Genomic DNA, 26,102 nt, shown 5'->3' on the forward strand with positions numbered 1-26,102 from the left:
GGATTTTGACCGCCTCCACCGGTCTTCTGGCCCACTGTGAGGCGGCCGTATACTCACTCTTGCTCAACATCAAAAATAATTTATCGATAGTAACAGTCGGAATGGCAGTTTTGGGCGGGCGTTGCGCGCAATAACATTGGGTTACAACGGCGCAACGCCCTGTCGACCAAATGTAGTCACTTTTGACGAGCGGGACGGATGGGTGCCGAGCTACCGCGCGTTCGAGTGGTTTTGGTTTCTCAGACTGCTGTCGCTGTCGAGGAGAATGCGAAAAGTACCGTCTTCGACTTTGCGGAGTGTCAGGCACACTGTGAAAATTTGTTGTCACCTTATAACAAAAACGTGGATGACATTTTCATAACTTCGAAATGATGACAATCTTGTCACAATTTGATGACATCTCCATCAAAGCTCCTATACTTATTGCATGGGCGTGACAACAATGTCATCAATTGATTTGATGACATTGTTGTAAGGAAAATAAGCCTTGAAATCGTCATCAAGTGACGACTCAAATTTTCACAGTGCACGAGGGTCCCTTGGGTTTTGTTCGGTCCGGGCCGGGACGGGAAACGCGCAGAGATCCGCCATTGCCTTGCCATTCCTTCCGCCGAGCCACACCCTAAAAGAGTCGCTTTTTGAACCGAGAAAAAGAAATCCCGGTTCGAGAAACGTCTTTTGGGGTGCAGCGTCGGCGGAGCGCATTACTCCACATCTCGGCGACCGTTTCCAGGGCACACCACTGCCATACTGCGGGCCCCGCCACGCCCAGCGCCTCTCCCCGTCCCTCCCAGTCTCTCCACTCCAGTCTCTCCAGCCAGTCCCAGTCTCCAGCATCTCCGGGCCATTCCGGCGGGCATGCCTTGGGCATGCCATGGGCGTGCATCGGTCCCCCGACGCGCACAGCCCCGTCCCACAAACCGAGTGCAGTGGCGTGGCTTGTGGCTTTTGGCTCGCTACTTGAGTGCTTCACTGTTTCTTCCACGCGGAATAGGAATGCTTGGAGCGTCAGCAGGCTTAGCCGTGGCGGTGGCGGCGGAGCGGCCGTCTGCCAGCCGTCAGATTCCGAAGTATCGCTTCGTCGCTGTCTCTCTCGCACTCATGCGCCGTCCTGTCGGGGAGCGAGAGAGACAAAGCGACGAACTGATCCCTCGGATTCAGGCGGCAGTGTGTCTACACGGGGCTGCGGCTGTGGCCTTCCGCCGCAAGGTGCCCGGGGAACTAGCCACCCTCCCCGCCGAATCCTCCCCCTCCCCCCCCCCCCGGGGCCACGCCCCGCCCCGCCCCGCCCCGCCACGCCCTGCCGACCGGCCCGACCAGTCACTCGTAGTGTTTCCCTTTCGTCTGGATGTCCCCGCCCCACCCCCTCTCCCCTCGCGTGACCTTCCGCCCTTGTCAAGCACGCGTGAACGCGCTCGCGACGTGCAGCGCGGGGAAATTCGCTATTGTGTTCAACATTCCCGGGGCGGGGCGGGGCGGGGCGGGGTACCGTGGGCACGGAGCGCGGCTATGTTTAGACGGAAAGAGGCCGGCGCTGCTACCGCTGTGTAGGGTCCGTAGGGGTTGTAGTGAGGGGGTGGCTCCGTTGTAGTGCCGCCGTAGTAAGTGGAAGGGGGCTGCGAGTGGGGATGGGCGACCCCCTTCACAAACCGGAGGTGCTGGCATTCGCCACCCCGGTACGGCGCCACCCGCACCGCGCTGCCGGTGGAGGTGGCAGGATTGCGAAAACCTCCGCGAAAAATAAGAGCCATTCAAAGTAGGGACAGAAATAAAATTGCCCGCTGTGTTCGCACGGTCACTGTACTACGTTGAATCATTTTTTTCTGATTCAGAGTCCGGCGGACATCTGCTTTAATTTTCGAATATAAATGCCGTCGATTTAAAAAAAAAAATTATTGCGGCTGTAACTTGCGGCTGTAACTCGCGGTGCAATTCCATGATTCCCACGCCCGCCGCTCTCGGGGGGCGTCCATAAAGTACGCGACCTTCCCGGAGGAGAAAGGGGGAGGGGGGTGGCGGCCGTCACGGCGGTCGCAGTCCTATCTCGGGGAGGTCGGGTCAGGCGGGTCACGGGGGAGGGGGAGGGGGGATGGAATGTGTCACGTGCTTTATGGACGGTTCCTTAAAGGGCTGGATGGGCGCCAGACATAGACGGCCCCTCATCTCGGGACCACAGTGTCCCCATTTCCATAGACAGATTTCTATGAGGCCGGGGTCGCGGGTCGCGCCGCCGCACAGCGTAGGCAAGCAAAACGGTGTGGGCAGCAAAAAAAAATTCTGGACGCGTTTTGAGTTCCAGAGTCGCTAAATAGGACTCGAACCGAACGTGTGACCCCACCAATGGATTGCTCTCCGAACGAGGAATCCCCTGGTGGGGTCACACGTTTCGTTCGAGTCCTGTTTAGCGACTATGGAGCTCAAAACGCGTCTATCATTTTTTTGCCGCCTCCACCATTCTTCTTGCCCACAGTACGTCTGAGGCCGCGCGGGAGTCGACCAAGTTAGACGACCCAAGTCCAACATTCCTTTTTAAAATTTTTCTCATCATTTCTAGTTTTTTGTTGGATTAACGGTTGCAGCGTTCCAGAATCCAGCAAGGTAAAACGCGATCTCGTCGAAAGCATCGCTTCACTCTAAATGTTGTACGGTGAAGATTCTCCATATTATGGTGAAAATGTTCCATATTATAGTGGTGCAGCTGACTTCGTAACATAACATTGAGAATTCACTGTGCCTTATGGAGATTTTGAAGAATTTCGTTGGTTATTATGGAGAAAATCACCGCCATATTATGTTGGTGCAGCCTTTCACCGTGAGACATTTACTGCGTTGTTTCCTCGTGTTTCTGCGTCGCCCTTCGTCCTCCTTCCTCGCCCTTGCCCGCAGCCTGCCAAACTCATCACCAAGTCCGCGGTCCAGCAGCCTGGACACTGGCCGCGGCGCGGGGCGCGAAGCGTCAAGCCAGCGCACCGTCCCGGAACGAACCGGGATGGGACGGCCACACCCTATTCCCTATTTCCCCGCGAACTGCGAACGCCATCTGGGGCGAGGAAGCTGGAATCTGCCTGGCAGAGGGAGCGGCGACGGCCATTGGAAAGACAAAGTGAGGCTACCCGTCACGGCACTGTCTCCGGTCGCAACAACTCTCAAGAACCGTGGCGCCCCGCCCCGCCCCGCCCCGCCAGCCATTACGGCCATTTCACGGCAGAGAAAATGTCGCGTCAGTCGCGATGAATCTCGGCGAATCTCTGCCCGGCAGTCCCGGCGGCACACAGTGGGCCAGAAGACCAGTGGAGGCGGCCGAAACTCCAGACGCGTTTTGAGCTCCAGAGTCGCTAAACAGGTCTCGAACCGGACGTGTGACCCCACCAATGGATTCCTCGTTCGGAGAGCAATCCATTGGTGGGGTCACACGTTCGATTCGAGTCTCATTTAGTGACTCTAGAGCTTGAAACGCGTCTAGAGTTTTGGCCGCCTCCACTGGTCTTCTGGCCCACTGTGCGCAGTCAAGGCCGTGCGGTGTCTCTCTGCGAATAAATTTGTTTACCTCGCTGCCCGGCCGGCCGCCAGCCCGCCAGCCCGGCCACCAGGCGGCCAGCCAGGCAGGCAGCCAGCCAGCCACACCCAGCGCGTCGAAAAGGGTCTATCGGGTGCTGGAGCACGCTCGCGCTGGAGCCACGGCAGCGCCAGCCGCGCCGGGAGAGGCAATGTCAGCTTCCTCTGTGGGGGCGGCGGCGGGGGCGGCGGGGGCGGCGGGGGCTGCGGGGGCGGGAGGGGGCGGCTGGGGCGGGAGGGGGCGGCCAACGTGGAGGTGGCGTCGATCGATGCAATGACCTTCACCCATTGCGGGCTGTGCCGCCGCCTGGCGTGGTCGGGGCGTGGCAGGGCGTGGCAGGGCGTGGCAGGGCGTGGCAGGGCGGGGCAGAGCGGGGCAGAGCGTGGCAGGGCGTGGGCGTGGCAGGGCGTGGCAGGGCGTGGCAGGGCGGGGCAGGGCGTGGCCGGGCGTGGCAGGGCGTGGCGTGGCAGGGCGGGGCGTGGCGTGGCAGGGCGGGGCGTGGCAGGGCGGGGCGTGGCGTGGCAGGGCGGGGCGTGGCAGGGCGGGGCGGGGCGTACTCGATGCGTACGTGTGCACGTGGGTGTTGCTCCCGTGGTGGCCGCCTGAAGAGCGCCGAACGAAATCTCTAATTACACTGCAAAGCCAGTGGTAAGTTTGCTTGCCACAAATTTGGCAAGCCGTTTTGAATGCCAAAATTTGGCAAGCTTTGGTCGGCACTCGTCAGAAGCTTGCCAAATTTTGGCAAGCTGGGGAGTAATTCCGGGCGAAGCTTGCCAAATTTTGGCAAGCTGGGGAGTATTTCCGGGCCAAGCTTACCAATTTTTGGCATTCAAAACGGCTTGCCAGATCCGTGGCAAGTAAACTTACTACTGGGATGGCAGTGTAAAATTTCATCCCCGAACGCGAGGGTTTGTTTAATTCCGCCCAGTCGGACGTGCGCAATAAACAAACTGTTGGCGCGGCTGTGCTGTGAATTCCAGCGTTCCAGTGGCGTGGTCCAGCGGCCCACTTTTCCAGCAACAAACAGCTGGCACCACCGCACAGTGGGCCAGAAGCCCGGTGGAGGAAGCAAAAATTCTAGACGCCTTTTGAGCTCCAGAGTCGCTAACTGGGACTGGAAACGAACGTGTGACCCCACCAATGGGTTCCTCTCCGAACGAGGAATCCATTGGTGGGGTCACACCTTCGGTTCGAATCCCATTCAGTGACTCTGGAGCTCAAAACGCGTCTTCTGGCCCACTGTGCACTGTGCCCACGCCGCTGTCCTCCAGTACGGACCAAAGGCTTTGCAGAGTGGTGCTGGCCTGCGGGGGCTGGCGTGGCCGGTCGTGCTGGCTCTGCTCGCTGCTCGTTGTCGCAGTTGTGACGATTTAATTAATGTGGTGGACACACGGGCCGGCCTGGACAAGCCTGGACAAGCCTGGACAAGCCTGGACAAGCCTGGACAAGCCTGGACAAGCCTGGACAAGCCTGGACAAGCCTGGACAAGCCTGGACAAGCCTGGACAAGCCTGGACAAGCCTGGACAAGCCTGGACAAGCCTGGACAAGCCTGGACAAGCCTGGACAAGCCCGGACCACCCTGGACACGGTCGCCAACTGATGAATGGCTTCGGCCTCAAAGGGGTGACAAGGCGGCGCCGGGCCGACCGAGCTGACCGCGCTGGAGCCGCGCTGGGACTCTGGGACTGGAATAAAACGAGCCCGAGTCATGCTGATGCACTGTGCGACCCACTTCGGCCCTCGCGGAACGCTGGAACAGCACCATCTGGACCTACACTAGCGCCATCTCGAACCCTCTGGAAGAACACTAATGGCATATGGCATCTGGTGACAGCCTAGGGCAGGGCTGCAGAGTCACCGCGTCTGGCAATGTCGCCAGTTGCAGCCACGCTGGAAGAGAAACCGACTCCATCTGGATAGCCACCCGCTCTTCCCTAACGCCCTCGAGCTACGCTAGAAGTGCACCAGCACCATCTGGAGCGACCCTGAAACTTCCCTAACGCCATCTGGCGCCACCCTGGAACTTCCCTTACGCCATCTTGAGCCACCCTGAAACTTCCCTAACGCCATCTGAAGCCACCCTGGATCTTCCCTAACGGCACCTGGAGCTACGCTAAGTGCCACCAGCACCATCTGGAGCCACCCTGGAACTTCTCAAACACCATCTGGAGCTACGCTAGAAGTTAACCAGCACCATCTGGAGCCACACCCTGGAACTTCCAGAACGCTGTCTGGAAACCTGGAACCACACGATCACCGCCATATGGTGTCATCGTGAGCTACACTGACACACGTGTCATTCGTTACAGAAGTAATTCTAAAGCCACAGAAGCCAGACGAACAACGATCTGCCGAGCGCGATAAGAGCTTCGCTGCTTCTCTCCCTAAAACCTTGGGGTCCCGATGAGACCAAACGAACACCTTCTGCTGACGGTGGAAGAGACCTCAGCTGCGGTCCCATGGGGTGGATTCGGGGCGCGAGAGACAGAGCGACGAGAGCGGGGCCAGAAGACCGGTGGAGGCGACCAAAATTCTGGACGCGTTTTGAGCTCTACAGTCGCTAAATACGACTCGAACCGAACGTGTGACCCTACCAATGGATTGCTCTTTGAACGAGCAATCCATTGGTGGGGTCACACGTGGATTGCTCTTTGAACGAGCAATCCATTGGTGGGGTCACACGTGCGGTTCGAGTCCTATTTAGCGACTCTGGAGCTCAAAACGCGTCTAGAGTTTTGGCCGCCTCCACCGGTCTTCTGGCACACTGCGCGCCGTTCGGAAGCAGCCAGCGCCCTTGCAGCTGACGGACGAATCTTCCGATACCGCAGCGCGTTCCGATGCGATGTGCCGATCGGGAAAATAAAGCAAAGCGTCGCGTCAAGTCGAGGAGCGGCGCTAGAGCGCGCCGATTCGATTTTGAGGCGCCATCCCGGAGAGATACGGGCAGCATGGATCATTTCTTCCACATTCAATAAAGGCTTCGTTCATAAATTGTGTCCGAAGTAAAGAGAGGGGGTGGGGGTAAGAGGGGCGTGGGGAGAGGGGGAGGGGGTGGGGGGAGGGGAGAGGGCGATCATCCCCTTGGAGCCCCCCCATCCCGGCTCCACCAATCACAGTCACCGGAATCGCAGCCTCGTTTCCGGGAACGGGAGGCGGAGGCGAGGCTTTCCAGGATTCAAACCCAGAAGCATATTCTCCGTTCTTTGTGCCCGGCGCTGCTGTGGCTGTGTCTTGTAATGTTCACGCTCGTCGTAGCGTAGCAAGGCGTGGCGCGGCAGGGCGTGGCAGGGGTGGGCGCAACCCCGCCTCCCTATGTCTGTCCAGCAGGCTGATTCCGGACAACGGCGCTCTTTTCGCTCCGTCTCTCTCGCACTCGTAGGGCACGCCGGGAGCGAGAGAGACGCGACGCGACGCGCAAACGCCTCGGCAGTGATAAATGGTCGGTCGCCAAACGCGCTCATTATGTCATTCCACAGGCGACGGGAGAAAAAACACAAAACTAAAACTAAAGCGATTTCGACTCGCGCCGGCGCGAGAGAGACGCGACGCGACGCGCAAACGCCTCGGCAGTGATAAATGGTCGGTCGCCAAACTGCGCTGATTCGATGTCATTCCGACGGCGCGGGAGAAAAAAAAACAACAAAAACTAAAACTAAAGCGATTTGACGCGCCGTTCCGGCCACCCGCCACCGCTGCCTTCCACTCGGATGGTTTCAATTTTCAGACGCAGCAGGGCGAAACGCGGAGCGCGAACGCGAAACGCCCCCCAGAGTGGGCTCCGTGAATACGTACACACACACACACACACACACACACCAACACACACACACCAACACACACAACACACACACACACACACACACACACACACACACACACACATGTGGGTGCGGCACGGCGGGCTTGTCGTGGTACAGGTGGCCGTCGACGCGCTAACTCTTCGAGGCGCCGTCCGAAGATACGCGACTTCAGGCCGCGGGCGGATGGGCGGGACCGGGACAGCAGGCTGGCTGGGTCCCTGCAAAGACTGCACGGCACGGTCCCTACAGTGTCCCTACGGCTCCAGCTCCCTCGGGGCACAATGGAGGTGACAGAGCCCCAGCAGGCTGATGCCGCTCGGCGCTCCGTCGTCGCTCCGTCTCTCTCACTCCCCTAGGCTACCCTAGGCGCGCCCCGTGAGTGCGAGAGAGACAGAGCGACGAGCGGAGCATCGCTCGGAATCAGCCCGCAGGTCCACGGCCGAGTCGTGACTCCATTTCCATCCATCCGACCTAGCGTGTCTCTGTCCCCCTCCCTCTCGCAAAGGGAGCCCCGCAAAGGGAGCGGAGAATGGAACAAGGGCAAAACAAAGACAACAACAACAACAACAAAGGCCCGTTCAGGTTCGGATGCGAAACTAAATGAGCTGGAAGCGTGCCCTTGTTTCGTACGACATCGATATACCTCACTGCCCCCACGCCCTACACCGGTCTGGCACGGCCCTTTGGGATCGAGGAGTACGGAGACGAATCTCGTCGAAATCTTCGGAAAAATGTTTCGCGGTCTTTCTACTCAAGCTTAATTGTTATGGAGAAAGCCGTTGTTTTTCTTGTTGTTTTGGAGAGCCAGCATTATTTTTCGCGGAACCATTCTAGTGGGCTCGCTTTCTTTGATCCGGTTTGGCCGGAGGCGGAACTATTCTCATCGGTCCCCCTTCCGCGCTGGCCTTCGAATGAGCGTGGCCAGCCCGCCTCACGGGTCGCGTACTACCAACCTCTGCAAACTTAACGTCGACTTTCAATCGCTGTATTTCTTGCTTAGCTCGCAAAATTTATGTTTCAATGGACGTTGACACGTATGCTATGATGTCCCACACGCTTTCCTCGATTTTTTAAGATTGATAAGGATAGTCAAAAATATCGGATTCAAAATTGTTGTTTCTAGTATGATCAGTCCCAACATGCGTAGAAGTTTGTTGACGTAGAGGTTAAGTTAATTTTGTTGTGGATTGTTTGGCACTTTAGCAGCAGATAGTTTGTTGTTTTTTATTGTTGGAGTGTTATTTAGCAATCCGTCCATTATGGTTTTGACGAAAGAGTATAGAATATGTATGCCACTCACGGTAGAAGAGGTAATTACGTTTTAAAATTCTGTAACCCCAAATGATACAAATATTTCTGTCGTTCTTATTCCTGGATTGTTTTTGTTCCATTGTTATGAAGCAATAAATTGACTCATTGTCGCGTCAATCATTCATTGACGAGTCCTTGACATGACACAGGTTAAATAACTGTAGAACGAAATAATTCATTTTTCGTTTTCTTTTCAGTATAAAATTGGCCAGCTTTATATGATTGCTCGTTACAGTCATGAGCAGTCAGACTCTGGTGAAGGTGTGGAAGTTATTGCAAACCAACCATGTGAAGACCCTGTCCATGGGAAAGGGCAGTTTACGGAGAAGCGAATCCACCTGTCAAAGTAAGATTGTTGTCAACGTGTGGCTCCATTGAGCTCAATTCTGAAAAAAAAAATCTGTTCCGAGCTGTTATTTGAGCTGTCAACATACTAAAGGTGTTTTCTTGTTGTCTGCCTTTGCAGTCGGCTTCCATATTGGGTTCAAGCGATGATACCCAAGGTATTTTACATTACTGAAAAGGCTTGGAACTACTATCCTTACACAATCTCAGGTATGAGCAACTGAATACTTGAAGTTTTTTAAACTAACATAACTTTAGCTGTGGCTTTGTGTCTCATTAAACTTGATATGTTGCATCTGTAGATAACGTTTTGTCCTTCCACTTTTTTTCTAATCTGGCCTTTCTTTTGTTACTTCCTTTTCTTCCATCTTCACTGATTAAGAGTACACAGTAAGTATTTTGTCTCAGAAGTAACAATTTGAAATACCTATATTGTTAAACAAAATTCCTAATTTTAAAAAAAACCTTCTGTTGCAGTGCTCTTTCATCCCAAAATTGCACATCCAGGTCACCACTCGATATGAGGACAACAATGGAGCTACACACAATGTATGGTGCAGCAAAGTGTTACATATTGGTTTGAAAGCTCCATTTGAGTATTTGTCTTTTTTTTCGTAATTAAAATTTTTTGTTTTAGTGCCACAAATTAACTCCAGAGGAATTGGCAGAAAGAGCGGTGGATTTTGTGGACATTGCTTATGATGAAATCAGTGCCAAACACTACAAAGAGGAAGAGGTAGTGCCTCACTTTTCTCATCATTAAAAAGTTCAAATTTGTCTTTGGTTTTTTATCTTATTTCCACATTGGTTACCTGTTGGCAGGATGTGCGATACTTCCAGTCTCAAAAAACAGGACGAGGTCCTCTAGTGGAGGGTTGGCGGAATTCATCTCAGCCAGTGATGTGCTCGTACAAGTTGGTCAAAGCCTCCTTTGAAGTTTGGGGACTACAAACTAAAGTTGAGGAACTTATTCACAAGGTTTGTTTACAGTGAAAGTTACAGTTTTTATTTTTGTCTCATCTTGAAGAAACACTTTTGAAGTTGAACTTGTTTCTTTTCAGTACACCCGGGAGGCACAAGTATTAGCCCACAGGCAAGCTTTTGCTTGGATTGACAGCTGGATCAGCATGACATTAGATGAAGTACGGGAATATGAAGCTGAAATGCACATGGAAACCAATGCGAGAGTTGCACAGGCTGGCATACTCTCACCCCGACGTCTCTCGCTCAATCCCATGGATGACTCTGATGACGGAGTGGATGGTGTGCCTCATGCAGCTATCATCTCAGCCTCGCCTACTCCAAAGTCGCCTGCTCCAAGCTCTCCGAGAGGACCCCAAACACCCACCAGCCCATCTGCAGCACTCAAGTCATGGTTCTCATGGTCCTGAGTTTGCTGGCATCCTGCATGTGCACCTATTTTGTTTGGCTCCACATTACCCCTGAAGTGCATATTGTATGCATGTGTTCATTTGCAGCTGGAGTAAATCTTGTGACAAGTTATACCTCTCTTTTCATAATTGTTGTATATTTTCAATGTGACAGTGTAATTCTTTTGAATAAGAATTAGCTATGAATAATTTATTTTGCTTTTGATCTTGGATTCTGAATTAAGTTTTGGAGTTGGGCTGTGAATGTAGATAAATGCAGGAATGTTTTTCCTGTTACTTTCTTGTCTAATGCAATGCATGTAGACAGCATTACATGTTTTGCATGTGCCTGTATTAGATCTTAAAGTACCTATCAACTTGTCTTCATATTCAGAGTTAGGATAGGTAGCTTTATTTTTCCTTTGTGATCTTTTTAGGTAGAAAAATCTACATCTGAAAATGCAATAATGAACTGGTTCTCGTGTACAACCAAGTCTGTGAAAGTCTTTCCATATGATGGAGAGGCTAGATGAAATCGGACTGTCTTAGTATATATTTTTGAAGCAAGTGAAGCATTTCAGCTTTTATTCTTTATAAAAGAGAAAATGTTGATATTATCATTGGTGGTGCTCAATAGGAAGTGTACTGTAATTACCTGCATATTTTCTGTTGATTCAATCCTCTTTTGAGGACGCTAAAAAAAAATAGGCTCAACTCATCACCACATCCTAACTTCGCTACACTGAAGTACAACTTTCTTTATCCTCCACAGCTTTATGACGATAATTACGGTACCGTAGGTTATCCATTTGATAGTTTTTTCTATCTCTGAAATTTAGCTTGTAGAAACATATCCATTTTCCATTCCTTGTGTAAAAATTTACGGCAGCAGTTGTAACTGTGTCCTTTCCTTGTACTGGAGCTAATGCATAATTCCAATTCTCAACCCATTTTGAACTTAAACATATTTTAAAACGTCTTAAACATGACTTATGTATTGTGTCATTGTTTGAAAGAGTGCATGATGATATTTTAACCACCTATTTTAGTTTCAAAATTACCTTTTGAAATGGAGTTAGAATTTTTTATATTTTAAGTAAGGTAATGATATTTTTTGTCTTGATGTTTTGTTGTAACTAATTTCTGCCCTGCCTCTTCCAGATGCTTTGTTTTCATGGCTTTTATCACAACTCGGGTAGAGTTTTCAAATTACTAAACCATGATAGTCAATTGTTTCAGTCTAGTCTTTGGTTGTGACACTATGCCCCTTTCAGTTTTCTACTGCTGTATATTTAAGGAGTTAAATGGTTTCATTCTGAGACCATTATTTATCAAAGTTTTTTCAAGGCACCACAAATTTATCAGAAAGGAAACAACCCACTTTTATTGCTTCCCTCGCGTTAATCTGTCTGATGCTGACATCACACGCTTTGTTTTTGCTTCCATTCGATTTTTAGACCAAAGCAACCCTGTTCCTATTGTGTATTTATTTTTTCATAATAATAGGTTAGCTTGAGTTGTAAACAGTGTTTGCTGCTGCATTGTGATACTGTGGTATAACAAGTGATATCAGTGTATTAATAACCAGTATTTTATTTCCTTCAAGAATACTCGGAGTGTAGTTTTGAATTAGTAAGGAGTCTGTCAAAAGCAGTCATTCGAAACGGAAGGTATAAACTCATACCTTTAGGGAGTTTTATCTGAGAATCTCCCTGCTGGCTTGGTGCGTTGCATGCAAAAGCAATGTTTATTTTTAATCAATACCGTGCATGCGTGTAGCTTGAAAGAATAAATTATTGAAAAAAACAAACCAGTTCACCAAATTTTTCCCTTTTATTGATCTATGTACATACACTGTGCACTTCTACCAACAGTCCACAAAACTGTCTATCTTTGTACAATTGCCGGCGAGTGCCTGCAGGGCCTGCAGACCTCCGTGTGCAGACTGCAGAGTCCCGACAGAGCTAGAGCCACAGTGTAGGACTCTAGACAGCCTGCCGAGGGCCGCCTTGCAGCGCGTCACGGCAGAGATAAGAGCAGGCCAGCCAATCGGCATTACGGTGACGGTGGCGGCCGGAGTAGAGGACTCTAGGCCTGCCGTGCCGAGCGATTCAGAAGAGTCGTCGCTCTGTCTCTGTCGCACTCGTGAGGCTCTCCATGTGAGAGCGAGGGAGACAGAGCGACAAGCCGCTCTTCTGAGTCGCTTGGCAGACAAGCTCGACGCGTGGCCGCGGCGTGGAAGGACCCTTCAGCCCTCCGTCTTCATCCGTCACCGTGACGCGGCGAAGGCCCTTCCTTGGCGCCCTCGGCGCGTGGCGTGGCACAGTGGGCCAGAAGACCGGTGGAGGCGGCCAAAACTCTAGACGCGTTTTGAGCTCCAGGGTCGCTAAACAGGCCTCGAACTGAACGTGTGACCCTCGTTCGGAGAGCAATCCATTGGAGGGGTCACACGTTCGGTTCGAGTTTCATTTGGCGACTCTGGAGCTCAAAACGCGTCTAGAGTTTTGGCCGCCTCCTCCGGTCTTCTGGCCCACTGTGGGCGGCGTGGCGGATGGGACGGCGCATCACCAGGGCAGCTCCTTGCCGTCGTACTGGTAGAAGCCACCGTTCTGCTTGGCGCCGAGGCCTTCCACGAACTTGAGCATGCCCTGCGTGCTCTGCTCCACCGTGAGCGGCGCGCCCTTGCCGCCCATGTCCGTCTGCACCCAGCCGGGGTGCAGGCTCACCACCAGGATGCCGTCGTCCTTGAGGTCCACGCTCAGCGACCGGGTCACGGCGTTCAGGCCCGACTGCCGACAGAAATGGGGTGGGTTCACCTGAGGCCCTAGAACTAGACCCACGGGGCCTGGTTCGAGGACCCCCAGCGCACAGCGGGCCAGAAGACCGGTGGAGCGGCCAATTCGAGACGCGTTTTGAGCTCCAGAGTCGCTAAATGGGACTCCAATCGGACGTGTGACCCCACCAATGGATTGCTCTTCGAACGAGGAATCCATTGGTGGGGTCACGCGTTTGGTTCGAGTCCTGTTTAGCGACTCTGGAGCTCAAAACGCGTCTAGAGTTTTTGCTGCCTCCACCGGTCTTCTGCCCCACTGTGCCTCGGAATCAGTCTGCTGTTGTTCCGTCGTCAGTCGCGAGGGAAATAGGCCGCCTAATTCGAGGGGCTCACCTTGCTGGCGCGGTAGGGGTAGAAGCCGCCCTGGTTGTTCTGGGCGATGGAGCCCAGCACGGAACTCATGTTGACGACGACGGCCCTCTGCGCCCCCGTCGGCGCGGCCGCGTTCTGCTGCGATGCCTTCTTGAGCGAGGGGAGCAGCGCCTGCAACGGCAGCCAAAGTTCCGGGTTCAGTTATCGGTCACTGTTTTTGTTTTTGGCACTGAAGCAGTACACAGTAGGCCAGACGGCCGGTGGAGAGTGGAGGCGGCCAAAATTCTAGACGCGTTTAGAGCTCCAGAGTCGCTAAACAAGACTGGAACCGAGCGTGTGACCCCACCAATAGATTCCTTGTTCGCAGAGAAATCCATTGGTGGGGTCACACGTTCGGTTCCAGTCCTGTAAAGGAGCTCCAGAGTTCAAAACGCGCCTAGAATTTTGGCCGCCTCCGCCGGTCTTCTACGGTACCTTGGTGAGCATCAACGGGGCCACAGTATTGGTGAGGAAGTTGTCGGTCATCTGGTCCACCTTCACCAGGTTCACCCTGGTGAACTTGGTCGAGATCCCGGCGCTGTTGAACAGGACGTTGATGCCGTCATCCTTTACGATCGACTGCACCTGCTTGGCGAAATTGTCGTAACTGTCAAAATCTTTTACGTCTGCAACAAGAACGAAAACGGACTAGACTCGGAACCGAGGAGAGAACAACCCAGTACATTCATTGTACTAAAAACAGACACATTCCACTTTCGGGTGGTAAAAACGGCTGTAAGTAGGCACACTCTTAAAACCTTACGAAGTATTTTGAGCATACGTATAACAAACTAAAATACTTTGTTATACGAAGAAATAGTTCGTAAATTACGAAGTATTCTCTTTGTAAGCTTTATGCTCAAAATACTTTGTTATACAAACTACTTTTCTTTGTAAAGCCCAAAATAGTTTGTAAGGTTTTCTCAGTGCAACATGTGCGGCAAATGCAGCAAAAATCCATCCAGCACACTCTCACATTCACTGTACACGCAAAAATGTACAGTGGGCCACCCCGCGCTCGAAACTCTTTCCTGTTACGGTTTCTGGTTGGCGGGAAAGGTGCTTCGCTGCCGCAAGTTTACCGCCACTCCCCTCCACCCCTCGGCAAACAGTGGACCGATTCCGGGAATGCGTCGCTCTGTCTCTCTCGCACCTATGCGGGACGCCACGCGAGTGCGAGAGAGACAGAGCGACGAAAACGGCTCTCGGAATCAGTCTGCAGGGCAGACAGCACTCATGGCGATGAAGGCCTCCAGGATGGGGCCGTGCAGCCCGGCCGGCCGGCCGCAGCATCCAAGGTGGGCCAATGGGCATTACAAAGTCAAATCCCACAAACTTCCACTCTGGATATGCTATGCTGATGCAGCTGCTACGCGCCATTCCCCCCGCGTGACCCAACCCTTCTTATTTCTCTCTCTCTCTCTCTCTCTCTCTCTCTCTCTCTCTCTCTCTCTCTCTCTCTCTCTCTCCAGCCCCACCCCTATTCCCGCTTCCCGTTCTCGCAACTCACCTATTTGCAGCACGTGTAGGTTCCTGTGCTGGGCAGCAATCGACGTAAGAGCCTGCAACAGCAAGAGAGTGGTTTCATTCGCTTTTATTCCCGAGAAAGACAACGACAGCACCGTAGACCGTTTCGCGGCACAGCATGGCACACAGTGGGCCAGAAGACCGATGGAGGCGGCTAAAAGTCTAGACGCGTTTTGAGCTCCAGAGTCGCTAAACAGGACTCGAACCGAACGTGCGACCCCACCAAAGGATTGCTCTCCGAACGAGGAATCCATTGGTGGGGTCACGCGGTCGGTTCGAGCTCTAAGGGAGGGATAAGGCCGAATTGAAATTGAAGAAGCGACCGGGCCGAGCGCCTGCAGACTGCAGGGTAGACTGTCCCGTCGAACCCGGCTGCCGTGCGGGCCTGCCTACCCTGACTCTCGCAGGCGCTCCCGCTCCGCAGTGGGCCAGAAGACCGGCGCCGGCGGCCAAAACTCTAGACTCGTTTTGAGCTCCAGGGTTGCTAAACATGAATTGAACCGAGTGTAGGACCCCACCAATGGATTCCTCGTTAGGAGAGCAATCCATTGGTGGGGTCACACGTTCGGTTCGAGTCCCATTTAGCGACCTTGGAGCTCAAAAAGCGTCTAGAATTTTGGCCGCCTCCACCGGTCTTCTGGCCCACTGTGCGGCACGCGGCACGGCGAGCGCCCGCCAACGTGACGATAGGCAACCCTACGAGCCGTGCAGCAAGCTACGCTAGGCGGCACCGGTTAGGCTCCGTTAGGTTAACAGCGAGCACGAGACTCCGCTGACTCGGCAGATAACCAGTCGATCTAAGCCGCTTCCCAGATAAAAACAATTATTCCGATGACATGCTGCGACGGTGTCGCGACCGTCGAGAGCTTACAGCGCTGTGAGCACGCCCACATGTCCTGTCCGACGTAGCAGGCTACGCCAGGCTACGCTTAGGCGTAGCAGGCACAATAAAGGCACTCGCTATCTGGCGCTGGCTTTCGCGCCCGATAAGCAGAGCCCAGTTCGCTCGTTCTATTCCGAAAGAAGCCGCTTCGAAACGGGAGGCTCTCCCATGCACTGTAAATGTCTTACGGTGAAAGGCTGCACCAACATATTATGGTGGGGATTTTCTCCATAATACCAACAAAAGTCGTCAAAATATCTACAAGGTACGATGAATTCTCAATGGTATGTTACGAGGTCGCTGCACCACCATAATATGGAACATTTTCACCATAATATGGAGAATCTTCACTGTACAACATTTAGAGTGTGCGTGGGAGGCAGGGGGGAGGAGAGGGGCGGGCAGTGGCGTGCACAGAAATTTTGAAAAAGAAGATGAGGTCATGCCATGCCCTCTGCCAACTTTTACAGGGGGAATAAGCCGTGATTTGACGACCTGCCAGGGCGATCTAGTGCCCGAATGGAGGGGGTATTCTAACCCCTCCTCCCCTGCCCACGCCACTGGGGGTGGGTCGTCCGTTTTCACAGCTGGGTACCAAAGGTGGGCAACCTACAAAATGGCAACCGTGTAACCTTTTCTTTTCTGCGGAGGGGGACTTTCAATTTTTTTGCACTTGTTGCACAGTGAAGATTCTCCATATTATGGTGAAAATGTTCCTTATTATGGTGGTGCAGCTGACTTCATAACATACCATTGATAATTCACTGTACCTTATAGATATTTTGACAAATTTCGTTGGTATTATGGAGAAAATCTCCACCTTAATTTGTTGGTGGAGCCTTTCACGGAAGACATTTACAGTGGGGGGGGGGAGCCTTCTTTGGAGGTGGGGGCGGGTTATTATTTTTTTTTTTTTGGGGGGGGGTTACTTTTTGGGGGCGGGGGCAATGTATTTCTACGGATTACAATTAGATTACAATAACGTACATGCCCTTGTGAACTTGGGACCGAAAGCCGCGGCTGCACTGGCCCATAGGTAGAGCAACGGCGGCGGCTTGCTAGCCATGGCTAGTCGCACCGCGCGACGGCCCGCAAGTCACGAGCCCGCCCGATAGAAGCAGTCTTTCTATTTACTAATCTCGAGCCGCCGTTCGATCGAGTCATCCTAATGGCTTTCCCGAGTTTAGCGTCGGTGTCGTCATGCGATACTACTGCGCCCACTTGATCGGCAACTTCAACGGAAAAGTGGCGGGATCATCGTCTGGCACGAGCCAGCGGCGTGGGTTCGAATACCAGGCAGCCGAGGGGCCGAGAGGGGAACAGCTTCCCACATTCATTGTACAAAATCTGACCACATTCCACATTCAGGTGGCAAAACCGCCTGTAAGTAGGCAAAATGTGTGGCAAAAACGCCAGAAATCTCGCACATTCTGGCACATTCACACAATCATTGTACACAAATTTTTAGAATGGGTCGCCCCTCGCAGGCAGCCCTCCGCGACAAAAAGAGAGAGAGAGAGAGAGAGAGAGAGAGAGAGAGAGAGAGAGAGAGAGAGAAAGAGAGAGAGAGAAAGAAAGAGAGAGAGAGAGAGAGAGAGGGAGAGAGAGAGGGAGAGAGAGGCAGTGGTAGTTCTCCTGTTCTTTAGTGGGATATCGATACCGAGCTGATTTCGGCTGAAATCCCTGGCAGGGAAGTCCGAGTGACTTGCAGATAATGAGAGTCGCAAACACTTGACTGTCCGGATTCCGCTGATTTTTCACTTCACATGGGCAGGACGCAACGCGGTATCACGCGGGCCGATCACTGAAAAACCAAACGTGGTCTAGACCGCATCATTGGTGTGGTCTAGACCACGTATGGTTTTTCAGTGATGAGCCCAAAGAGCGGGTCAGGAGACGGGTTGGGGGGGGGGGGCCCTCGCAGTAGTTGCTTGGGGCACAGTGTCACTTTATTCGCCTTTCTCGCCAACCTATGCCCTCATAGCCCCCTCCCCCAGAAGCAGATACAAGAAGGGGAAGGGGGTATGCAAAATGGGCTTTCACGCAAACACAATAATAGAGGTGCGAACCAAGGGTTTTCGTTTCAAATCGAACTCGAATCGAATCTTTAATAAAGTTTTGAATCGAGTTCGAATGGAATCAGGAAAAAGTTACCATTCGAAGACAAACCATCTTCGAATATTTGAGATCAAATTGTGCAGATCGATTCCGAATCGAATCTAATCTTGCCTGATTCGATTCGGTACCGAACTATTCGCACATCCCTAACCCCCGGCCACAGTTTTCTGAACTGTGTGCACTGCGAGAGGGTAAATACTTCAAGAAATCGTGTACAGAGTACTAGGTATCACGCTGTATTAGGGGGGATATTACACGTGTATGACGGCATAAAAATGCAAAAATTTGGTACATTTGGCCCTTAAATGTTGTTGCAGTTACGTCGTGTATTACACGGTTTTCGTGTGCACGGTATTACGGGAGTGTTCACCCCCTCGGCACACTGGCAGGAAGGAGAGGCGCATGGCGTGTGAAGCACGCGAAGCGCCCCGCGTGCGCCGCCACGCCGCGTGGGGCGGACGAGCGGCAGCATGGCGGCAGCATGGCGGCCGCACCTCCCCCGGGAGCTTCCCCGTAGTCCCATCCGCGGAACACACTACACTGCAGTGTGTCCGCCGGCGCCTACTCTATGGAATGACGGCTCCGAAATTTTCCAACTTTACGATTCTCCGTATTCGTCTTACAGATTTACCGTATTTTTGCAGAAGAACCGATTTTAAGGTTACCTTCTTCACTACAGATCCATGCCTTTAGAGACAGATATTCCCAAAACGTTAAGAAGTGTCCACATGCATTTGAAGAGAAAGGGACGGAAAAAAGCACCTTTGAATAGGTCTGTCACTCTTTCACAACGAGTTGCTCACGATCCAGAAGTGAATTAGCGTTCTCTTTGAAAAAGGCTCATCGATTATATCAAATTATGCAGTTTTTACGGTAAAAATCCATAATGCCACAAAATTACGGAGTTCTCCGTAAAAAAATACGGCAGTTCCGTTAAAGTCGGTATTTTAACGAGATTCTGTAAGTCGGGAGTCCGAGTAATCGTACACGATTTACCTGAGTGTTCCGCCGGTGCTCCATAGCCCCCCTCCCCCTCTCCTGCGCACGCTACAGGTTTATGCAGTATTTTTAGCAGATGACACCTTTAATACTTCAAAACATACCTATAGAACAATACAAGACAGGTGTCAGCGAGGGGGCAAGCACTTGATTTGTTTTTCGTGCACAGGATTCTTCAAAAGTAGGGATTTCGCCGAGAATTGCATGCAACACCAAGCACAAAATTGTACAGTGTGTGCGCATAGCCATGCTTTTTGCCTCCTTACAGACTGGATGCCTCACAATTTGCCTACCTTCCAGGCGGCTGTGTAGTGCCCAAAAAAAGGAGGGGGCCTCTCCTCTCTCTCTCTCTCTCTCTCTCTCTCTCTCTCTCTGTCTCCTGATTCCCCTCAGCCGTACGGTACAATGCATCGTGCTCTGAACACGGTCGTGCTGGTTTGACGACATGTACACTGCAGTGCTCGCTGCGTAGCAGCAAAGAGGACTGCGTAACCGTCACGGCCTCGGGTCATTTTAAATGAAGCAAGCACTGGTTTGGCAGGCTAGTTTTTATTTCAATTTTGTCGCGGCGGGTAATGATTTCTCAATGCTCGCGCTGCGGGTCCACCGAAAAACGTCGCGTCACCAACTTGTTCAGAAAGCGCGCCGATTTCGTCTGAAAAATTAATAATTGATTCGAATGTATCGAATCTAATCGACGGGACGCCACTCGAAACGTGCTGATATAATGACTAGTGCGAAAGGCGTCGTTGTCAAGGTCGTTCTTCGGCCCTCTTCACGCGTGGGTCTAGTCGGGGGAGACTCTAGCGGTGCGTGCTGTGCTGCTTTCCCTCTGGGTGGCGGCTTTCTAGGCTGGGCGCTGGGCTCCTGTTGGTCTGAGTCGACCCGCCCTCCTCCGAAACTCGCTGCCAAAAGCAGGCCGACTCACGCCAGAAGACCGGTGGAGGCGGTCAAAATCCCGGACGCGTTTTGAGCTCCAGAGTCGCTAAATGGGACTCGAACCGAACGTGTGACCCCACCAATGGATTGCTCTCCGAACGAGGAATCCATTGGTGGGGTCACACGTTCGATTCGAGTCCTGTTTAGCGACCCTGGAGCTCAAAACGCGTCTAGAATTTCGGCCGCTTCCACCGGTCTTCCGACCCACTGTGCGACTCGCAGGAAGCACTCACTGTAGGGGCGGGGCCAGGAGGGGGACGGGCACCGCGAGTGGCTTTCCCTCTGCCGACGACACCTCCCGTCCCCGGCCCATCCACCCTCTCACTGCTTCGGTTGCTCGCGTTCCAGAAGCGAAACTGCCCAACAAACCCGCTGTTTCTTCGAGGTGCCGTCATCACTTTAGTTCCATTTGAAAAAGACCGCCGTCGCGTCGCGTGACGCAATCTTGGGGCAACCGACCGGCCAAAGATCCGGTTCGGAGTTATGGGACGGTTCGGACGCATCTGTACACCGAGCGCCAATTTGGGGTGCACCAGTGTAGGCACCGACAGGAATACTCTGCAAACTGAAATGTGTGCATGGCACACTCTATTTGGAGCATGCCAAGAAGCACGCTTTAAATTGGAGCGTGCTTGGCAGGCACGCTTTAAATAAGAGTGTGCTTACCAGGCACGCTCCAAATTAAAGCGTGCCTGCCAGGCACACTCTATTTTAAAGCGTGCTTAGCAAGCTCACTCTAAACTACAGCATGGACGGGACGGCAACCACACTCCTGAATGCTCGTAATGGCTTTTATTTTTTAATTATTTAATACATATGTACTAATGCAAGGTTTCCATTTTATACTTTAGGGAAGCAACATTTTAAGTTTTCATTTTATACATCAATAGTTGTGAAAACAGCGGAGAAGCTTTGTTGACGTAAAACACATCTCAGCACTAACAAGACTTAAAATGTTGCTTCCCTAAAGTATAAAATGGAAACTTTGCATTAGTCCCGTCCATGCTGTAGTTTAGAGTGAGCTTGCTAAGCTCGCTTTAAAATAGAGTGTGCCTGGCAGGCACGCTTTAATTTAGCGTGCCTGGTAAGCACACTCTAATTTAAAGCGTGCCTGCCAAGCACGCTCCAATTTAAAGCGTGCTTCTTGGCATGCTCCAAATAGAGTGTGCTATGCACACATTTCAGTTTGCAGAGTAGTGACGACAAAATACGTTATCGTCCGCCGGGCCCTCTCGGTGGCGCGCGGGCCGCCATCGACCACGACGGGGTGCTCGACGCACATTGGGCCAGAAGACTGGTGGAGGCGGACAAAACTCTAGACGCGTTTTGAGCTCTTGAGTCGCTAAATGGGACTCCAATCGAACGTGTGACCCCACCAATGGATTGCTCTCCGAACGAGGAATCCATCGGTGGGGTCACACGTTCGGTTCGAATCCTGTTTAGCGACTCTGGAGCTCAAAACGCGTCTAGGGTTTTGGCCGCCTCCACCGGTCTACTGTGCGACGACGGCGTGCTCGGGGCGGCGGTAGAAGGTTCCCGTCATCGACCGCAGAAACGCGCCGAGTCACGGTGGAGGTCCCGAACGGTCGTTTCATCGCCCCGCCTCTCTCGCACCGCCACGGACCGGTCCACGAGCGCGATAAGGACAGAGCGACGAAGCGCCTCCTCGGAACCATCCTGCCGCCGCGATGCATGCGTGCCCGCGGCGTGGCTCGCCGCCGTCTATTAGTCATAACCGCGCACCGCCAGAGGCAGCCGAGCCAGAGGCAGGGCAGATAGTCAAAGCGACGTCGCCGCGCCGCGCCGCCATTCGCCGCCAGGACAGCCAGGACGACCTGCTGCCTGCTCCCCGGAGTGCCCAGACCGGGAGACTCGACGCTCGCGTTCAAACGTTGGCACCGCGCCGCGCGCTGCCGTCGCCGTCCCGTCCCGCCGCGCCTTCTGCTTCCGCTCGCAGCTCCGCCGTTCGCCGCGGCAAGAACAAGAAGGCAGTGGCCGTTCAAAGAACCTCCGGCTCGCCCGTCCGCAGCTGCAGCTGCCCGCTCATCTTCTCGCTCGTTCGTTCGTCATTCTCACGTCGCGGCCGTCTCCGCCGCGTCGCCGGGTTACGTAAACCTATATTAAACTCTGCTCGACGCCCAGCGTCGGACTCGCGCGGACGCCCTCGCCGAGAACGGACTGCACCATGGCACCTGTGGGAAGTGAGTACCTCTGACGTAACCAAGCCTGCGCGGCCAAGGGGCACGTCGCCGACGACGGACAGCCCCGGGGGGAGTGTCCGCGGCCCTGGGGGTCTTGTCGGGCGCGGGCGCCGCGCTCACCTCTGCCTGCTGCGGGTTCCTGCATGTGGCGATGAGGTGTTTCGGCGGAGTCGGCCGCTGCACTAGTTGTTGCACCAGACCCAGGCCTAGCCCGCGATTGCAGCCGGTGATGAGGACGGACTTCATGTTGTCGACGGCGACGTGCTTGTCGGAACTCTGTCTCACTCGCTCGCGCGCCGGCCAGGGGCTCGGACTCGGACAGTGACGACTCGGTGCAGTGGGGCAGATAACCTCTACGTGTCGCCGTCGTCGCCAAGCAGAGCGGCTCCTGCTACTGCCGCGCTACTGCCGCCGCAGCCGCCGCCGCCACCGCTGCGTCGCTGTGGGGAATTTCGGACCGTGGAAGTTGGCAGATAGGGCAACTTTGTTTTGGCATTGATAGAGCAAGCATGGCGCTGCTTGCGTCGCGGCTCGCCAGCAGGCTCGCCTCGCGACTGCTCACTTTCAATGGGCCCGGGGAGGTGGAGTTCGTTTTAATTCGACAGCGGTCTCTCGCCCACTCCAACGCGACCCGGTTCCGGTTCGCTTCAACTAGCGCCAGAAGTAAGCCGCAGTTTCTGCTGCCTTCCCCTCTCTCTGCCTTACCTAACCTTGGAAAGTTTCCGAGATAATTGCCCTGTGACGTCATCGCCCGGATTGTTCTGGAAAGCGTATGGTGACATTTCGTCACTGGTGCCCAGTGTGGCTTCGTGTCCTTGAGCGGTCTGCAGTGTCATGGCCTCCGTGTGCATGTTTTGAGGTTAGAGTGCCCCGACTTTCTCTGGAGAAGGGACTTGTCCTGAAGGGCTCGATGACAGGTGACAGCTGTTGTTTGTTTCTGTTTACGCTCTTGTTACATGGTGTTTGTTGTCTGTTGACAGGCGCTCACGGCTACGATTATGACCTGGTGGTCATTGGTGGAGGTTCCGGTGGCTTGGCAGCTGCCAAGGAGGCTGTGCTCCTGGGGAAGAAGGTAGCTGTTCTTGACTTTGTGGAACCCTCCCCTCGTGGTACCACATGGGGTCTGGGTGGCACTTGCGTCAATGTCGGTTGCATTCCGAAGAAGCTGTTCCACCAGGCCGCCCTCCTCGGCGAAAGCCTCCATGTAAGTTGCATTATTGTTTCGTTGTTTTAATTTATGGCTTCTCTTATTTTCTTCTCACAAACCATTTTTTTGCTGTTCAGGATGCTGGTTGCTTTGGCTGGAATATCCCAGAAAGGAAATCAATTACGCTCGACTGGCCCAAGCTGAGGGAGTCTGTTCAGAATCACATTAAATCAGTGAACTGGGTCCTCAGGGTTGAATTGCGTGACAAGTGAGTTCACACAGGATCATTGTTTTTCTTTTCTTTTACTTTAGATGTTGGTTTTTATTACTGCGTTTTTGTTATCAGGAAAGTGGAATACATCAATGCCAAGGGTACTCTCATTGATGCCCACACTGTTCACGCCAAGCTGAAGAATGGAACTGAAAAGGAACTGAAGGCGAACCACATTTTGTTGGCCATGGGAGGCCGTCCCATCTACCCAGATGTTCCTGGTGCTCTTGAAAACTGCATCTCCAGTGATGACATCTTCAGTTTGCCTGAGGCTCCTGGCAAGACTCTAGTCATTGGTGCTGGATACATCGGTCTGGAGTGTGCTGGTTTCCTCAACGAGTTTGGAATGGATGCTACTGTGATGGTGCGTTCTGTTGTCCTGAGAGGCTTTGACCAGCAGATGGCTAACCTTATCACTGAAGAAATGACCTCCAGGGGAGTCAAGTTCCTTCACAAAAGTGTACCTGTTAGTATGGAGAAGCAAGCCGATGGCAAGGTGAAAGTTACCTGGAAGTCCCTGGCGGTAAGTGGCAAGCTCTGACTGGTTCCAATTTCTAGTTTGATACTTCTGAACCAGAGCTCTAATCTGTGTCATTTGCAGGACAATTCCGTGTCATCAGATGTGTTTGACACCATCCTCATGGCAACTGGTCGTAGACCCTTGACCCTGGAGGTCAGGGCTGATCAAGTTGGAGTCAAATTAGACCCTCAATCACATAAGGTTGTCAGTGATAGAGAGCTGACGAATGTTCCCAGCATTTTTGCTGTTGGAGACATTCTTCAGGTAAGTTCATATTCTAATTTGGGCACAGTGCATGTTGTATGCCAACCCCAACCAATTTTCTCTGAATCTAAAATTTTACTCCTTTTACAGGGAAAGCCTGAGCTTACTCCTGTTGCTATCCAGGCTGGCAAGCTCTTGGCTCAGCGTTTGTACAATAATGGTAAAACTGAAATGGACTATGATAATGTGGCAACAACAGTTTTCACTCCTCTAGAATATGGTTGCTGTGGATTGAGTGAGGAGACAGCCATTGAGAGATATGGGGAAGACAAAATTGAGGTAAGTTGTCTCTTAATAAGTGGTTATATATTTTAAATATATACACCTATACTAATTAGTTTTTAAATGTATACACCTATGCTAATTATTTTTTTAAATATATACACCTATGCTAATAATTCTTTTTACTTTTCTTAGGTTTACCATGCATTCTACAAGCCAACAGAATTCTTCGTACCTCAGCGTAGCCCAGCTCGTTGCTACATTAAGGTTGTTTGCTTGCGGAATTCTCCACAGAAAGTTCTTGGTATGCACTACATGGGACCTCAAGGAGGAGAAGTCATGCAGGGTTATGCTGCTGCCATTAAGTGAGTATTTAAATTTAATGGTTTCTTCATGGTTGGGTTTTGTTTCTAATTTTAAGTCACTAATTTTTTTATTATTTTTTAGGATGGGATTGACCATGGAAGTTCTCATGGACACTGTTGGAATTCACCCCACTGTCTCAGAAGAATTCACCCGTCTCTGGATCACCAAGCGCTCTGGTATTGACCCGACCCCTCAGAGCTGCTGCAGCTAAATAATTCTCACTCATCAATTCTCTATTGTGACATCATTGAAGTTTTCAGTTTGTTGTGATCTGAGAACCTCAGTTGGTATTATTTGTCTCAAAGATCCATCTTGTTCCTTTCATTGTTTACATTTATTTTTGGAGAAGCAATCACTTAGTGTAAATGTTAAAACACTGTGTGCACTTCAGTTGTGGAAATGGTTTAATTTTAGCACCTATCTTATTAGTTGTTGCAAAATACATCAATTTGTGTCGAGGAACACCTAATTATTTGCTTCTTTCTCTCTAAATTATTTAAAATATTTGTCATTTCACTAATTCTTTTCCAGTCTAACTTCTAATCATATTAAAGCTTGTTAGGTGCTAAAGCACAAAATGTCCATTAAGATCCATTTTGTGTATGGGTTGTCTTTTTTTTTATTTGTGAAGTTCTGTGTAGGACAATATCTAGGTGTCACATTGTTTTTTAAGCAAGCATATGAACAAGTGATTATAATATTTTTGTGATAGTGTGATACGTACTGCAGGGAAGTTAAAAGGCATTGTTCTGGTTCTTATGACTTAATGTTATTTTTTAATGTATTTAAAAAGTTGCTGGTATCAACTGATGTGCTAAAATCTTAAGTGTTTTGGATGTGAGGTTGTTTTAGAATGTTAGTGAAATGAACACTTTTTTTTTGTATACTGTTGTGGATGTCACTTACATTGTCATCTTTGGATTGATTTTTTTTTTAGTGCATTCAGTATTGCCCCCTTTTTTTTCCCCAGTAACTTAAAGTATTTTTGTACTTGTTTCATTATTTAAACTTCATGAATTGCTTTTATTAGGAATTAAAAGTTCTTATTTTAAATCTGCATTTGTGTTTATTTGTTTGT

At 51.8% G+C, this 26,102-nt stretch overlaps 3 protein-coding genes across 5 annotated transcripts; 2 read left to right on the plus strand and 1 right to left on the minus strand.

The window, feature by feature from the left end:
• Positions 1-8,395: 8,395 nt before the first annotated feature.
• Positions 8,396-11,993, plus strand: LOC117652104 (cytoplasmic phosphatidylinositol transfer protein 1). The gene is made up of 8 exons (XM_034396780.1): positions 8,396-8,667; positions 8,866-9,014; positions 9,135-9,223; positions 9,396-9,403; positions 9,491-9,562; positions 9,651-9,749; positions 9,836-9,991; positions 10,075-11,993. The coding sequence occupies exons 1-8, from the start codon at positions 8,617-8,619 to the stop codon at positions 10,402-10,404; spliced, it is 954 nt and encodes a 317-aa protein (XP_034252671.1). The 5' UTR covers positions 8,396-8,616; the 3' UTR covers positions 10,405-11,993.
• Positions 11,994-12,197: 204 nt separating this feature from the next.
• LOC117652105 (C-factor) lies at positions 12,198-22,503 on the minus strand. Of its 2 annotated transcripts, none has more exons than XM_034396783.1 (6): positions 22,355-22,503; positions 15,078-15,129; positions 14,003-14,193; positions 13,550-13,699; positions 12,932-13,172; positions 12,198-12,712 (listed from the first exon to the last, which is right to left on the minus strand). In XM_034396783.1, exons 1-5 carry the CDS (start codon positions 22,478-22,480, stop codon positions 12,948-12,950), a joined length of 744 nt encoding a protein of 247 aa, XP_034252674.1. In that variant the 5' UTR covers positions 22,481-22,503; the 3' UTR covers positions 12,198-12,712; positions 12,932-12,947. The 2 variants fall into 2 exon arrangements, with proteins under 2 accessions (XP_034252674.1, XP_034252673.1); XM_034396782.1 differs by having other exon boundaries at positions 12,198-12,714; positions 12,925-13,172.
• LOC117652103 (thioredoxin reductase 1, mitochondrial-like) lies at positions 21,945-26,081 on the plus strand. Of its 2 annotated transcripts, none has more exons than XM_034396779.1 (8): positions 21,945-22,234; positions 23,215-23,438; positions 23,519-23,649; positions 23,728-24,175; positions 24,254-24,436; positions 24,527-24,715; positions 24,854-25,023; positions 25,106-26,081. In XM_034396779.1, the coding sequence occupies exons 1-8, from the start codon at positions 22,219-22,221 to the stop codon at positions 25,233-25,235; spliced, it is 1,491 nt and encodes a 496-aa protein (XP_034252670.1). In that variant the 5' UTR covers positions 21,945-22,218; the 3' UTR covers positions 25,236-26,081. The 2 variants fall into 2 exon arrangements, with proteins under 2 accessions (XP_034252670.1, XP_034252669.1); XM_034396778.1 differs by lacking the exon at positions 21,945-22,234 and adding an exon at positions 22,717-22,897.
• Positions 26,082-26,102: the final 21 nt, after the last annotated feature.

The sequence above is a fragment of the Thrips palmi genome, unplaced genomic scaffold (genome assembly GCF_012932325.1).
Source record: "Thrips palmi isolate BJ-2018 unplaced genomic scaffold, TpBJ-2018v1 HiC_scaffold_6, whole genome shotgun sequence".
NCBI lineage: Eukaryota > Metazoa > Arthropoda > Insecta > Thysanoptera > Thripidae > Thrips > Thrips palmi.

Coding starts and splice junctions, on each gene's coding strand:
- LOC117652104 (XM_034396780.1), top strand. CDS start 8,617: ATGGTTTTGACGAAAGAGTATAGAATATGTATGCCACTCACGGTAGAA. Junction 8,668..8,865: donor TGCCACTCACGGTAGAAGAG/GTAATTACGTTT, acceptor TTTTCTTTTCAG/TATAAAATTGGCCAGCTTTA. Junction 9,992..10,074: donor TTGAGGAACTTATTCACAAG/GTTTGTTTACAG, acceptor GTTTCTTTTCAG/TACACCCGGGAGGCACAAGT.
- LOC117652105 (XM_034396783.1), bottom strand. CDS start 22,480: ATGAAGTCCGTCCTCATCACCGGCTGCAATCGCGGGCTAGGCCTGGGT. Junction 14,194..15,077: donor CCTACACGTGCTGCAAATAG/GTGAGTTGCGAG, acceptor TTCTTGTTGCAG/ACGTAAAAGATTTTGACAGT. Junction 13,173..13,549: donor ACCCCTACCGCGCCAGCAAG/GTGAGCCCCTCG, acceptor TTCTGTCGGCAG/TCGGGCCTGAACGCCGTGAC.
- LOC117652103 (XM_034396778.1), top strand. CDS start 22,744: ATGGCGCTGCTTGCGTCGCGGCTCGCCAGCAGGCTCGCCTCGCGACTG. Junction 22,898..23,214: donor CGCTTCAACTAGCGCCAGAA/GTAAGCCGCAGT, acceptor GTCTGTTGACAG/GCGCTCACGGCTACGATTAT. Junction 25,024..25,105: donor GGTTATGCTGCTGCCATTAA/GTGAGTATTTAA, acceptor ATTATTTTTTAG/GATGGGATTGACCATGGAAG.